At 40.2% G+C, this 15,031-nt stretch overlaps 1 protein-coding gene across 4 annotated transcripts in view; it reads right to left on the bottom strand.

The window, feature by feature from the left end:
* Nucleotides 1-9,834: 9,834 nt before the first annotated feature.
* Nucleotides 9,835-15,031, bottom strand: part of cad (carbamoyl-phosphate synthetase 2, aspartate transcarbamylase, and dihydroorotase) — a 107,747-nt gene continuing 102,550 nt past the window's right edge. For all 4 annotated transcript variants that reach the window (XM_078212959.1, XM_078212960.1, XM_078212961.1 and 1 more), the window contains 2 exons: nt 14,223-14,317; nt 9,835-11,684 (listed from right to left, as the gene is read on the bottom strand). In XM_078212959.1, coding sequence (XP_078069085.1) covers nt 11,582-11,684; nt 14,223-14,317 — 198 coding nt within the window. In that variant the 3' untranslated portion in view covers nt 9,835-11,581. The remainder of the gene's footprint in view (nt 11,685-14,222; nt 14,318-15,031) is intronic.

Here is a 15,031-nt window from a genome sequence, read left to right as displayed (position 1 = left end):
GTAGAGGACTGGAGGAAATATTTATAAAATGGGTAGTACGATGAACTCTGCAGCTACAGACCACTCAGCTTACCATCCGTCTTGTGGAAATTTGAAACAAAATCCAGGGTGAAATTGGTTGAAATTTGGAAAAGTCTGCTACTAAATGAAAGTCAGCATGGATTTGTTACATGCAAACACAATGTTCGACAAAGTTGATTACATTATTGCGTGAAGTAACAGAGAATTGATAGGGGTGGTGTGGATAAACGCATATCAAGGACTATCAAGATGTTTGACAAAGTATCACATAATAGACTTAACAAAATTAAACTCCCGGATGAGGGAGCAGCGCTCCAAAATCTCCTGATACTCAATAAATTTGTTGGACTTTAAACTGGTGTTTGGAGGCTTCTTACTATACCCACCCCAGTATCTCCACATCATAACAAAATTAAAGACCATGGGATTAGAGGGACATTGGCAGTATGGATACAAAATTGGCTAATGGAAAGCACACTAATAAATGTTTATTTATACTGGTGGAAAGTATATCGTATAATATTGACCGAGGGATCAATATTAGGACTACTGCTGCTTTGGATATATATATATAAATGATCTGATATATTGGGCATAGTTTCAATTCTGCTGATAATATCTAACTCAAATGTAGAACTAAGGAGAGGATAGTAACAGGCCTTAAGAGGACACTGAGCAATAATAATGTATACATGCATACATATATAATTTGGATGAAGATTAACAATGTAATACATTTTGGTCAGAAGAATGAACAGGGGTGATATTAACTAATTTGTACAAATTAAAGAGAGGTGCTATGAAAGAGGCCAGAGTGTGTATGGACCTAAGTCTTGAAGGTGGTATGACAAGTTGGCTATATTAAGAGAGCAGAGTGCAAAATCAAGGAAGTTGTGCCAAACATTTATAAAGCCACAGGATAGGCTTCAGCTGGAATTGTGTTTAGGGCTCCACACTACAGGAAGATTACCAAGGCCTAAGAGTGCAGGAGAGGTTTATTAGAATGGTGTAAGCCAGGGTTTCCCAGACAGGGTTCTGTAGCAGGCCAGGCTGACATGTAAAATACTACGGAGCTGCTTGTCCAATCAGAGGCTGGCTTCAAGCTTAGAACACTTCAAAACTCGAATCTTCGTATCAGGGTGAGCGCGGACTGCGGAGTGACGGTGAGAGCATGGTATGTGTGAGAGAAGAATAAGAGTGTGTGCGAGAGGGGTGAGTGTGTGCACGAGAGTCCCTAGTGTGAAAATCCAGCTTTCCAGCAACACTCCTCCCAATAAAGATGATAAAGGTAAGACTTAGGGTTTTCTTTAAATAAGAGAACATTTTAGTCATAATAATAGCATACATCTATAAGTTTGGTACTTGTATGTTTGTACCTGTTGCACAAAAGCAATAATTTTTTGCAGTTGAAATCTTCATTACAATAAGAATGTTTCTCAGGGATTCCATCAGTGCTCTCTGGCTGTAAAAGTTTGAAAAATCCTGTGTTAAGAATTGGGGAAAATTAAGATTAAAACAATGAAAAAAATGGATAAAAGAACATTACAAAGGGAGTTGATTAGAGGTAGACATCTAGAGAAATGATAAGTTGTGAATTAGCATATCAGTGGAAAAACAAATGTTTACAGATGTGACTAGAGAAAATAATTGGCTATAGAAAGGGTAACTTCAAAGTGGAGAGATATGGAAATTGACATGCACCTGCCAAAAGCAGACTTTACAGGTGAATAACATCAAAGGGAAAGAAATAGTATATCTAAGGGGAAGTATACACTAGTATACACTAAGGGGAAGAGAGACAGCTAACATCAGACCTGCAGCTGTTGCCGATTCGGGTGCGATCTTGCTTGCTGTACACTCCATGCTCCCGCTGCAGCAAGGTTGGAGAATTTGGCAGTCAGCAAAATCTCCGTTCACTGTAGCGGGATGGGAAAATCCCACCAGCGTGAACAGTGGTAAGATTTGGCCATAGACTCCCAAAAGTAGTAGCCTTTTTCTGCCTTTACTGAACCTGAAGGCTATTTTCCAGATGTGGTTGTCTTACCCTTCCTGTAGGTGGTAATTATTTCCTGGATTTATCTCAGAGTTACTTAATATTGGATGTTGTTTGGGAAAAGGGGTGTCTAAAAGTTCAGATAAAAGGTAGTTGGGGACCAAGGAATAGTTTCATGTGAAATTGTGTGTGTATAGACATCAGTGTACTTAAGTGTCATATTGTATTATAGTCCTCCTTGTGCTTTTATTATTCATTTAATTTAATATTCTTTATTAATTGTTCACATAACTGGAGGGGTTGTACATCATTGCTCATGACACCAAACAAAAAACACCACTAAGAACCGGTGTTCCAAGTTACCCTTCTGGGTTTTGCATGTTACATCAACTGGGTTCTTAACAAAAATTGGGGGCTCTTGGCCAGGATTTTTAAAAGCATAATTCTTTGGGTTCATAGGTCAAAGCCTGTGTTTTTGACATACTTTTAAATCTGAGAAAGATAGGAAATAGAAAGGTGTGAAAAAGGTCAAGCAAGAGTGGGAGTAGTTGAAAATTCCAAGGAAACCTCACCTCAAAATAGAAAAGATGGTGCTGAGGGATTGAGAGATAGGAGGAAAGTTAAATTCTTTCATTGTAATAAACTGGGCCGCATCAAATCATCATGCTGGGGGTTAAACAGAAAGCCAGTTACAGTTAGAAATCTTAAGTAACCATTAAATCAGAGACTGGAGAACAAGAGAAGCCGATAGGATTCATAAACAGAGAAGAACAAACAATAGGGATGAAAATGTGTACATACATTGTACAGGGACAGAGAGACCAGCAGGTAGCTGATGTGTTTAGGAATTTTGTATATGAAGGGTAAGTGTTTCCATGTGTACAAAATGGAATGGGGAAAGTTATTAAAATTCTGATAGATACTGGAGTGAGTCAATCCCTAATATTGTGGGATAAAGATATTTTTTGTCCAGAAAGGATATTGAAGGAAGTAGTTCTGATTAGCAGTATTCACAGTGAAACAAGAAAAATTACTCTGGTGAAAATAAACTTGAGTAGCTTGAAGATGGGAGAAGTGGCTATAGAAACATGTGCATTGCAGGGATTCAATTAATTCTAGGGAATGATATAGCTGAATCACAGATAGCAGTGGTGACGCCTGTGGTTACAGTCGGTAGAAAATCCAGCTGCAGAAAAACTGCTAACAGACCATCCTGGGATGTGTCCTTATTGTTTAGTAGCAAAATCACAGGCACACAAGCTAAGTCAAGAGTCGGGGGAGTTAAGAGCACAGGATGGGAAAAGTGAAATATTATCTCTCATGATCTGTAGTAAAGCTGAATGAGGATGGAACAGACGAGGGGAAAGATACCAATATGTTTAGTTCAAAGAGATTGATGGAATTACAGCAGAGTGATTACAAATTAAAACAAATCTATTAAACAGCTAGCTCGGAATTGGAGAACAGTGTATTCCTGAACGTTATTACGTAAAGGATCACATTAATGAGAAAATGACATCCCACACGTTACTGCAGATGACACATGGGCAGAAATACATCAAATTGTATTACCTCCTGAGTATAGGAAGGAGATTCTAAAGATAGCTCTCAAAATTTCAGTAGGGGGACATCTAGGAATAAAGAAAACACAAGCAAAGATACAGAAACAGTTTCGCTAGTTGGGTGTACATAAAGATGCAGTTAAATTTTGTCAAACATGTTACACATGTTAAGTAATAGGGAAACCACAAGCTGCAATAAATCCAGCACCTTTGATCCCTATTCCAGCTTTTAAAGAACCTTTTACAAAAGTTTTAGTCAGCCTTGTGGGACGATTGTTGAAAATGTGAACTGGATATCAATATTTGTTGACTATTATGAAAATATCCACCAGATTTCCTGAAGCCATACCATAAAGAAACATTACAGCCAAGAGAGTGGAAAGGAATTAACCAAGTTCGAGGAGAAATTTCTTCGCCCAGAGAGTGATGAGTGTGAGAAATTCACTACCACAGAAGGCCAAAACGTGAGATTTCAGGACGAAATTAGATATGGCTCTTGGGGCTAAAGGAATCAAGAGATATGGGGGAATGGGGAATCAGAATATTGAATCTGATGATCAGTCATGATCATAATGAATGGTGGAGCAGGCTCAAAGGGTTGAATGGCCTACTCCTACTTCTAGTTTCTGTTTCTTTACTAGATATGGCTTACCGAAAGAGATACAATCAGATCAAGGGTCAGATTTTATGTCAGGATTGTTTAAAGAGGTCATGAATAGGCTGGAAATAAAACAATATAAATCAACAGCATATCATTCAGAATGAGAGAGGAGGCATCAAATTTTGAAAACAATGATGAGAGTATATAGTCAAGATTACCCTCATGATTGGGATGAAGGGATTCCATTATTATTTGTCATTAGGGATGCACCAAATGATTCTACAAGATTTAGGGGGCGATTCTCCCAAAAGTGCTGAATTGGTGGGAAAACTGTTCCAGATCATGACTGCTTTTTCAGTGTAGCTTCAGACCTGAATCTCCCCATTCTGTGCACTGCAGAGGTCACAATCGGGAATCTCATTAAAAAACCCGAGGGGGGGTTGGGGGAGTGGAACTATTCACGCCAGAGTCTGATAGTTCTGGAACTCTGTGCATGCACAGTGGTCCCGATCTGTCAGTCTCCCCGTTAGCTGGCCAGCTCAATCACTGGCCACCCCCAGTGCTGCCCCTCCAGACCCCCCCCCCCCACCGCCTGATCGCGGCCCCCACAACAATTCCTGGGCCAGCCCCGACCAACCCCCCTGCCCTGGAGCACCCCGATGTCCAGCACCCCCCCCAGCAGTGGCAATCCCCCCCTTCCCTCCCCCGGGAAGCAGACCACCTCCCCCAGCCCACCCCAATCACTGCCCTCCCTCCAGCCCAGACCGATCTCAATGCAGAGTGGCAGCGGGACCCCCCACCACCACCAATCGCCCCCTAGGCTCCACCCACAGTTGGCACTGCCCCATGCCCACTGGAGTGCCAAGGTGCCCCCTGGGCATTGGCACTTTGCCCCTTGGGAGCACCATCCCGCCCGCCACCCAACCCCCAGGGGGGGGGGGCCCGATTGTCCCCCATTCACTCCAGCGGGGTCTCCCGCTAGCTCCCTGAATGTGGGGAGCTACTCTAAACCCCGCTGGAATGAAGTACTCCTGGCGGAATGATATATGCTATCGGGCCCGGCAAGTTCCGTGCCGGGCCCAATAATCGCATGCAAAATACATTTTAAAAAAGATTCAATGACTTAACTCTTCCCACCGATTTCCAGTGCGGTCTCGACTGCGACTGTTCTCCGGCTGTGAGAGGCACGCATGCATTCCTGACACATGCGCAAATCCCACAAAATGGCCGACACGTGATTCTCTCGATTGGACCTGCCAGAAAAGTTGTGGGTCATGATGGGAGAATTGGACTTTGTCTTTTTGAATTGGTCTATGGACATGGAGTTAGAGGACCACTGAAATTAATCCAAGAAAGGCTATTAAATAAATCAACGACTGTGTATTGAATTTCAGAGAAAGACTAGAGTTATAGAGGAGATTCATCAGGATGTTGCCTGGGATGGAGCATTTGAGCAATAAGGAGGGATTGTATAGGCTTGGATTGTTTTCTTTAGAACAGAAAAGGCAGAAGAGGGACATGATTGAGATGTACAAGGTTATGAGGGATATGGACAGGATGAATAGGATGCAGCTGTTCCCCTTGGTTGAGGGGGTCAATCATGAGAGGGCATAGTTTTAGGGCAAGGGACAGGAGATTCAGAGGGGATTTGAGGAAAAAATTCATTTTACTCAAGATTGTGGTGGGGATCTGGAATGCACTGCCTGGGAAGGAAGTGGAGACCGATAACCTCACAACCTTTAAAAAGTATTTCGGTGAACATTTGAAACATCATAACATTCAAGGATATGGGACAAGTGCTGGAAAATGGGGTGAGCGCGCCTTTCGTGCTAGTTATTGTTGGTGCAGACTCGATGGGCCAAAGGGCCTTTTCTGTGCTACACGACCCTATGACTCTGACTGAATGGGGCTTGTGAGGTGACAAGGAAGAATTTAAAGATAGCGCAGCAGGGAATGAAAGCAATGGCTAATGGAAAAACACTCTGTTTTGTAGCAGGGAGAAAGTGCGAGTGCTATTACCTGTGTGGGATGAACCACAAAAAGCTAGATTTAGTGGACCATATCAAATTGGGCAAAATAAATTATCTGGTACGCATTCCAGAGAAACATAAATTTCAATGTGTCGTATTAACATGCTTAAGAGGTATTGGAATAGAGATGAGGGCAAACGTGAGGTCTTGATATTAATGAAGGAGAAGAAGGGTTAAATTCTAACAGTGACTTCCTTCTAATTTATTTGGATAATGAGGAAGTACTGAAAAATTTAAACTGATTAAGTTAACTTCCAGATAACAGCTAAGGCAAATTGGAAGAGTTACTGCAGTTTTATAAATGTACCGGTGGAAATAAATGAGATAGAATGGAGATAGCGATGCAGAAGGTTGATGTGGGGGAAGCAGTTCCAATAAAGCAACATCCACATTGGTTAAATCCAGCCAAATTATCACAAATACAGAACAAAATTGAATATAGGTTCCAAAATGACATTATTGCATTTAGTTCTAGTGATTTGAGTTCCCCTATTGTAATGGCGATGAAGCCAGATGGAACACAAAGACTTTGTGTGGGCTGCAAGAAAATTAATGTTGTCACCAAGAGGGATTTGTTTCATATACCACAGTTGGAGGATTGCATTGAAAGAGTTGGACGGTTAAATTCATTACAAAAATAGGCCTGCTAAAGGGCTATTGACAAGTACCTTTTGTCTGAGGGAAGTCTCCACATTCATGACACCCAATGGACTTTCAGTTTAACATTATGCCGTTCGGGATGAAGAACATGCCCACAAAATTTCAATGACTAAAGTTATTCAAGGACTAAGTCACTGTGCAGTGACTATTTAGTGATGTTTAGTCCAAGTTGGGAAGAACCTCTGCAACACTTAAAAGAACTGTTTGAAAGCTTAAGAGGCTAATCTCGTCATGATTTGGAAAGAGAGAATTTGCAAAAAGCTCAAATTTCATATTTAGAACATATAGTGGTACATGATCAAATGGCACCACAAGATGTGAAAATACAGGCCAGTTGGGATTTTCTGGAGCCTACAAGAAATAAGAAATCTGAGCACGAGTGGATTTTATCCTAAGCTTGTGTCAAACTTTAGCAGTGTGGTAGCACCACTAACTGACCCATTGAAGGACAAGAAACTTAACCGCATGAAGGACTGCCAAACTGCATTCCAACATTTGGAAACTGTGTTGACAACAAAGTCAGTGTTAGCCGCATCAGATTATGATAAAACAGTTTAAACTGGTTGTGGATGCTCGTGATATTGGTATGGGAGCAGTGTTGATTCAACATGATGAACTTGGAATTGAGAAGCCTGTGGAATATTTCTGAAGGAAATTGTCACCAGAGGTGTTCTACAATTGAAAAAGAGACTTCAAGTTTGATATTGGGATTGCATAATTGAGATTTATGTTGCCAATAATCCAGTGGAGACAATCATAAACGGACCTTAATTCCCTAAAATTTCTGGAGAAATGTCAAAGTCGGAACACCAGGTTATTTTGATGGAGTTTGTTACGACAACAGTTCAATTTAAAAATCATTCATGTGGCTGATCGAGAAAACGTCATTGCAGATGTTTTATCACAAGGGGAAAAGAGACTATTGAGAACATTGGGAGGAAATACACTGGGGCATATTTCATGCATGCTTTTAAATGTTTGTAATAATTGATAAGGCAAAACCAATCAGAAATGGTTGAGAAATGAAATAGTCTCCCAAATTAATATGTTTCATTAAAAAGGGAAAGAATTAAGAATTGGAGAAAATTAAGAGTAAAAACAAAATGAAACAATGGATAAAATAACATTAATAGGGAGTTGATTAGAGGCAGAGGTTTGAAGAAATGTTAAGATGCTAACTAGTCTATCAGTGGAAAAACAAGTGTTCATAGATGTGACTAGAGAAAATAGGGCTACAGAAGGGGTAACTTCAAAGTGGAGAGATAAAGTTGACATGTACCCGCCAAAAGCCGACTCTACAGGGTGGATAACATCAAAGGGAAAGAAATAGTTTACTGTAGAACAGTAAGTGGGAGACAGCTAACATCAGAACTACAGCAGTTGCAGATATAATCTCCTGAAAGTAGTCGTCTTTTTCTGCCTTTGCTGAACCTGAAGACTATTTCCGAAATGTGGCCACCTTAACCTGTAGGTGGTAATTATTTGCTGGATTTAGCTTATAGAGTTACTTAATATCGGATGTTTGTTTGGGAAAAGGAGTGCATCAGCGTTTCTGGTAATGTACGTAGTTGGGGTCTAAGGGATAGTTCGTGTAATTGTGTACGGTCAATAGACTTAGGTGTTCTATTATAGTCCTTATTGTATTTTCATTTTTCTTTCAAGTTAATAAATAGTCTTTATTAATTGTTCACACAGCAACTGGACAGTTCCTCACTGGATTGTACATTGTTCCAAGTTACCCTTCTGGGTTTTGGGACACCTTCGCATGCAACATCAGTGGGGTTTGTAACCTGCTGGCATAGGCAATGAAGGATTTCAGTTTTATGGAAGAAAATAGAGAACCTGGGATTTAATTGAGGTATTTAAATTCATGAACAGTTTTGTTAAGAGTAAATAAATAAGGAGAAACTGTTTCCTGTGGCAGAAAGATCAGTGACCAGAGTACACAGATTTATGATTGGCAAAAGGAAACATTTTAAAAACGGAGTTGCTGTGATCTGGAATGCACTCAATACATATTGTGTGTGTTGGGGGTGGGGGGGGGGGAGAGAGAAAGAGAGATAAGTTGGAGGACACACACAAGTTACATTCTAAAGGAAATTCGATAACATGTGAAGAGGGAAAAAAAAATACATAACTGACTTGGAGAGTCCCCAAAAAGGAAATTAGATCTAGCTCTGACGAAGGGTCACCTAGACACTCAATGTTGGTTCTATTGTCTCTCCACTGATGCTGTCAGACCTGCTGAGATTTTCCAGCATTTTTCTGTTTTTGAATTAGATCTAGTTCAAATTAGATCTCTTTCAAAACGGGCTGGATGACTGAATTCGTGATTGTGAAATGATAGGAACTCAAATTGCAAAGGATTCTTTTGAAAGGCAATAAACTGCAAACATCAAACAGCATTCATGAAACCAGGATCAAACCAGTTCCAAGGGAGTGTCATTCATACTGGGCGAAAACATTAACTCTTTCTCTTTTCACAGCCACTGCTCGGCATGCTGATTTTTTTCCAGCTTTTTAAAAAAAAATTCAGATTTCCAGCATCTGCAGTATTTTGCTTTTATCAGACCAGTTTATAATGGAACAAAAACTGAAAATGCTGGAAAATCTCAGCAGGTCTGACAGCATCCCATGATTTTCTAGCATTTTCTGTCTTTGTTTCAGATTCCAGCATCCACAGTATTTTGCTTTTATCAATTTATAATGGAAATCAACATCCATAAAACAGTATTAGATCAAAGTTACTTGATAAGAAACGATTCGTCAGATTTTCCCTCCGAGATAACAGTCATTACTGTGTTCTCCCATCGATTTCCCCCACCCCCCGCCCGTTTCTTCCTCTTCAGCAGGCTTAAGCCCCAGCTTTCTGAAGATTGGAAGCACTGCCAACTGTTCACATACTATTCAGACTAAAGCTTTAATTCGTGCAAAGGTTCTGGAAATCAAACTGACATCAGGCTAAATAATGTTTGAAGTTCACTATATGAAGAGTTTATTTAAAAAAAATTAGCAAGCAGTTAATGTCACAGAAAATTTTCAACAAAAAACAATGTTCACAATTAGGCTCAACAGATTACAAAGCCAATGTTACTGGTTGTGTGATTAATCATAACAGAAAAATGTAGTGGTTCTTAGAGATTGGAACCAAGCTGACTTGTATAGAAATATAAACAGAAGTTTACTCAGACATGTCCAGCAATCAATAACACTTGTAACATATCAGCATTTTGTAAGGTTTAATATATCCAGATGATCCTGTTTAGGTGGAATAGCTTCAAATGCATCATTGTTTCTTGACTAGGAATCTTGCAGAAACTGTATATTTGTAACTTCACAGTAGCTTGAATTGCCTGGTGTTGGCAAATCTTACTTTTGATTTGACAGCAGCAATCGGCAGTAGTATCTAAAGAATATTTCGGGGCACAGTCATCAACTTCACTTTCAGTTTAACATAGTCAAACAATTTTATTCTTCGGAATGCGCAGCAAACAGACCAAGAGGTTCCCAGGTCGTAAACAGTCTGTAAAAGATGGTAACTCTTCTAGTACAATAGGACAGCAAACATTCCACGGGTGTTTCTTGGGCCACCTAGTCTATAGTTTAAAACACTCAAAACCAAATCTGCAGTCCGAAGCTGAACAGACCCAGGGCAAAACTGCCAGAATTTCTGCAACTACAAGTATTTTTTAAATGGGCTGTCACTTGAGTGTTTGCTAAACTGAATACATCATACAGAACATTCTGTAAAAGTGATCTTCATTTTGAAATGCATTGAATTTGGAAAGTGGAAGTTTGGAAAGGGAGATTGTTGTGTTGGTTGGGAGAAATTTAAAACACCACGGCTGGAATCTTATCACTGTTCACGCCAGCGGGATTTTCCCATCCCACTGTAGTGAACGGGGGTTTGGCTGGCCGCCAAATTCTCCAACCTCGCAGCAGTGGGAGCATGGCGTGTGAACGGCAGATAAGATCGCACCCCAAAGTTTGAAGTTCTTTTCGGTATACTTACACGCATATCAAATTCCTATTTTCTCCATTTTAACAGGTGCAAATCAAATAGACATGCATGTTTCCATTCAAATAACCAAAAAATTTGATATGAGCACAAACATCCATTCTTGTGTTTCTAGCCACCATAAATCAATTTTAAGATACAATTGTGCTTTCTAATCTTTTCCAATGAAAGGAACGGTTTTCTGTTACTGCAAACTGTGACTACAGTTTTAAGAATTAGTATGCAAAATTATAACTTGTGTTGGACAGATGAAAAATGTTTGCTGAATGTTCGAAGAATTGCAAAGACGTGAATAATCAATTTTAGAGGCTAAGGCACTTGTACCTCTAAATCACAAGCCTGGGTATTTCTGAAAAGGCTGAGGACTTGGTCTAGCAAAACAAGTTCATGAAGTAATAAAGCAGCAATAATATCCATACATAAAGCCTTCTGTTCTCAGTGAACAAGGAGTGTTTCTCAAGAGATCAGAAACTATGCTAAAAAAGACTTCATCTAGCTTAAGGCATCAAATCCATGGAACTAAATTCATCTCATAAATCTTGAAATTTTAAAATGATACTCTGGGGGATAGCCCAAATATTGCCATCTCTTTAAAGCCATGGTTGCAAAAAAAGGCTATCACTAATTTTATGAAGTATTTTTGAATTTGCTGTTAATTGCTGTTTCTTTTCTTGCCCTGTGTGTTGGTCTGTCTTTTCAGAACTTGCCCAGAACTGTTGCCAGTAAAGCCATCCTCACGTACATGCCATTTTCAGCCTGGCGGAAGTAAGCTGCCCGAGGATCAGAATCCACCTCCACACTGAAGAGGAGCAGAAGCATTAGTATAGTAACTTTAAACTTGATTCGGTTCCAAGTCCAAAATAAAAATGTATACCAAAGATTAACTTATTTTTTTTCATTATGCAAAGATTTGACAATAATACAAATTTCAGTTTCGCCAATGGATTATATGTTAAGATAAATCTGACCAAAATGTAAAGAAGATTCTTTCCTCTACTTGTCAAATGCATTGATTGTTGGTCAACTATAAACAACAGAGACCTTATTCACTGGTCAGAACAATAGAGTTTTGGGTGGGAGGGGGGGGGGGGGGGGAAGTAAAACGAGCACAGCTATAAAGGGAACTTTATTTTTAAATGAGACAGCTAATACAATAAGCTGTTTTGAAGTTAATTCTCCAAGGATTATAAATGTTTAGCAATATTAGCCTGCCCCAGTAACCAGTAAACATCTCACAAACCTTGTAGGCTGGTCTGATCGTGAAAGGAGAGAGAAAAATTGACACCCTGAGTGCTTTTAAACAAGAAGCTACAAGACTATTAACTACTAATCTTTCCAGACTATGAAGATTAAAATTGTAGAGATTGCCCTTTTAACCTTGCCATCTCTGTCTTCTCTCACTGTTCCCATCGTCTCAAATTACCAACAAGGCATCTCTGAACCAATTGTGTGTGTCTCATCACCCATTTTCTTCTACAGTGGCTCTGGAAAAGACCTCTCTCCCGAATTCCTAATTGCCTAACCATTGGCCTTCCATCCACCATGATACTTCTGCATCTAATGATTTACACCACTTCCTCTCCTCCATCTTTGATGCCATTGTCATTTCTCCCATTCTGGCCATTCCTCTGATATGCTCCAATATTCGCTGCAAGTACAGATGATGAATAAGGGCAAGGATTTGAGCATGTCTGTCACACAACTAACCAAAGATCTAGCTGGTTCATACTGATCTCCAATGGGCCTCATTCTCCTCTGCCAACACCACCCATTATTCCAGGAATATTTTTGAGCAAAACCAAGGATTGGCTTCTTTTCTCCATACCCAAGGTCTCCTTAATCCCCTTCCCTCATCCTCTCACCCTCAGCCACTGGCAACAGCTCATAGATTTATCTATCACTCAAATTGTGACAATCATTTCGCTGTTTCTGTTGCTTTCCTGCTCCCTTACCCCAATGTTAAACCTCCCTGCAGGATCCCCCAAGCTCAACCCTGAACCCACACTACTCTCATTTCTCTCCTATCACCCTCATGACCATGAGGCCCCTTTGACCCCAGTGAACCAATGTTCATTTAACTTTCCTTCAGACCTGTATGTTAGATCACATTATAAATGCACCCCTCACATTCAAAACCATGACCATTGCTCACATTCTCAAACATTCTACCTTTAACCCCTGTCCTACCTTATCTCCAAGCTCCCTTTCTCACTAAAGTCTTAAAATGTTGTCACCTCCCAAACTTTTTTCTACATTTTTGCAACTATTTGAATACGTCCAATCAGGTTTTATCCACCACCACAACAACCAAATTCACAAATAACATCCTCTGTGACTGTGGTACATTATCTTCTTCATACTCCCTGCAGTTGTTCATCTATCAAACCATCATCCTCCAATGCCTTTCCATCCAGAGAAGACTACCTTTGCTTAGTTTCACTCTTACTCAATTGTGGTCAGAGCAATGGTTTCTTTTCTGACTCCTCTCAACCTTATTTTTTCAGTTGTCCAGGTTATATTCTTTACTAACTCTTCTTCCTCTTCTAGACATCACCTTCTGGCCTCATCACCAACAAACATTGGGACAGTGACTGTAATATGTTGACAACACCCAATTTTTCATTCTCTCAAGGCCTTGACTGCATTTGTTGTCAGACCTGCGTGTCTGATAAGTGAGATTGGGTGTTGGGCAAACAGGTTGTTAACAGCAGTGTGGGGGATGCTGCAGGGAGAGGAATCATAACAGAGCTGATGCTGTTGATGTACATATGGAATCTAAAGTCATACCAGAAGGGAAGAGAAGATGCTTGTCCAAACAACCCCACAGATAGACCATCAGTAAGGAAGTGGTACTCCAAAGACACAAAAAATATCAACTTAAGTGGATAAAGGTATACATACATCCATCTTAAAACAAAGGTCCATATAGATTGTATCAAAGTTGTGAATACCAGAATTTAAATAGAACTACTAGGCCCTTAGGTATCTTCCAACACTGCTCCAGAGCGAACCACAGCATTTGCAAGAGCAATCTGAGGTTATCCAGCTTCCTGCTTTCCTCCTTTTCCCATAATGAAATCACTTGCCTCTATGTTAGCCAACTCGATGATATATCCAGTATTACAATTGCATTGAGGAAGAGATAAACAATAGTTTCAACAATCTCTCCCTCACTTTATGTTATAAATATTCACAAGTAAGTTTCAATCTGATGTACCTTTAAAAGAAAACTAAGTTTGGAATATTTCTGAATATCAATTTCAGACAATGACCAATCGGCATATACAAATTTTCTCAATGAACATGTGTATACACAAACACCGCGTATCTGTCTTACCTCACTTCATTAACTCGTGGCAATGGATGCATAACCACCATCTTCTTCTTCCCTTTGGTCATAATGTGAGGAGTGAGAATAAACTGTCCAAAACACTTAGGTAGGGGCAAAAAAATCACAATTAATTCATGAATGACAGAGGTATGGCGCGGGGGGGGGGGGGGGGGGGGGAAGAGACGATGACTAGTAAATTTTTTAATAATTGTGTTCTCCTGACCACTGTAGACATTTATAGCAGCAAACCACAGAGCAAATTTTCAAAATTCAAACATGTTGGCCGGAATCTTACCACTGTTCACACCGGTAGGGTTTTCCCACCCTGCCGCAGTGAATGGAGATTGGCTGGCCGCCAAATTCTCCAACCTCGCTGCAGCGGGAGCATGGCGTGAATGACCAGTAAGATTGCGTCCGTAAGTCTATTAAAAAAACTTCTGAAATATTCATGTTCAGCGCCGTTCAAAAGATCATGACTGACATGATTGTGGCCTTAACTCCAGTTTCTTGCCTGCACCCTATAGCCCTCAATTCCCAGAAATCTCTGTACCTCAGCCTTGAATATGGTTGTGGCATGAATCTTACTTCCTTAATTATGGATTTCAGCATTTTTCCACTGACAGTGATAGGTGAAATGACCTATTATTTCCTGCTTTCTATCTCCCATTCTCTTGAACATTTGCAGTTTTCCAATTCGCTGGGACCTTTCAAGAGCCATGGGAATTTTGAAACATTGCAAACAATGCATCCACTATCTCTGCAACCACTTCTTTTAAGATCTTCGGATGCAGGCCAACAGGTCCTGAGTACTTGTC

The sequence above is a fragment of the Mustelus asterias genome, chromosome 5 (assembly GCF_964213995.1).
Source record: "Mustelus asterias chromosome 5, sMusAst1.hap1.1, whole genome shotgun sequence".
NCBI lineage: Eukaryota > Metazoa > Chordata > Chondrichthyes > Carcharhiniformes > Triakidae > Mustelus > Mustelus asterias.
The sequence above is the reverse complement of the archived record's forward strand: the minus strand, read 5'-3'. Positions and strand labels throughout refer to the sequence as shown.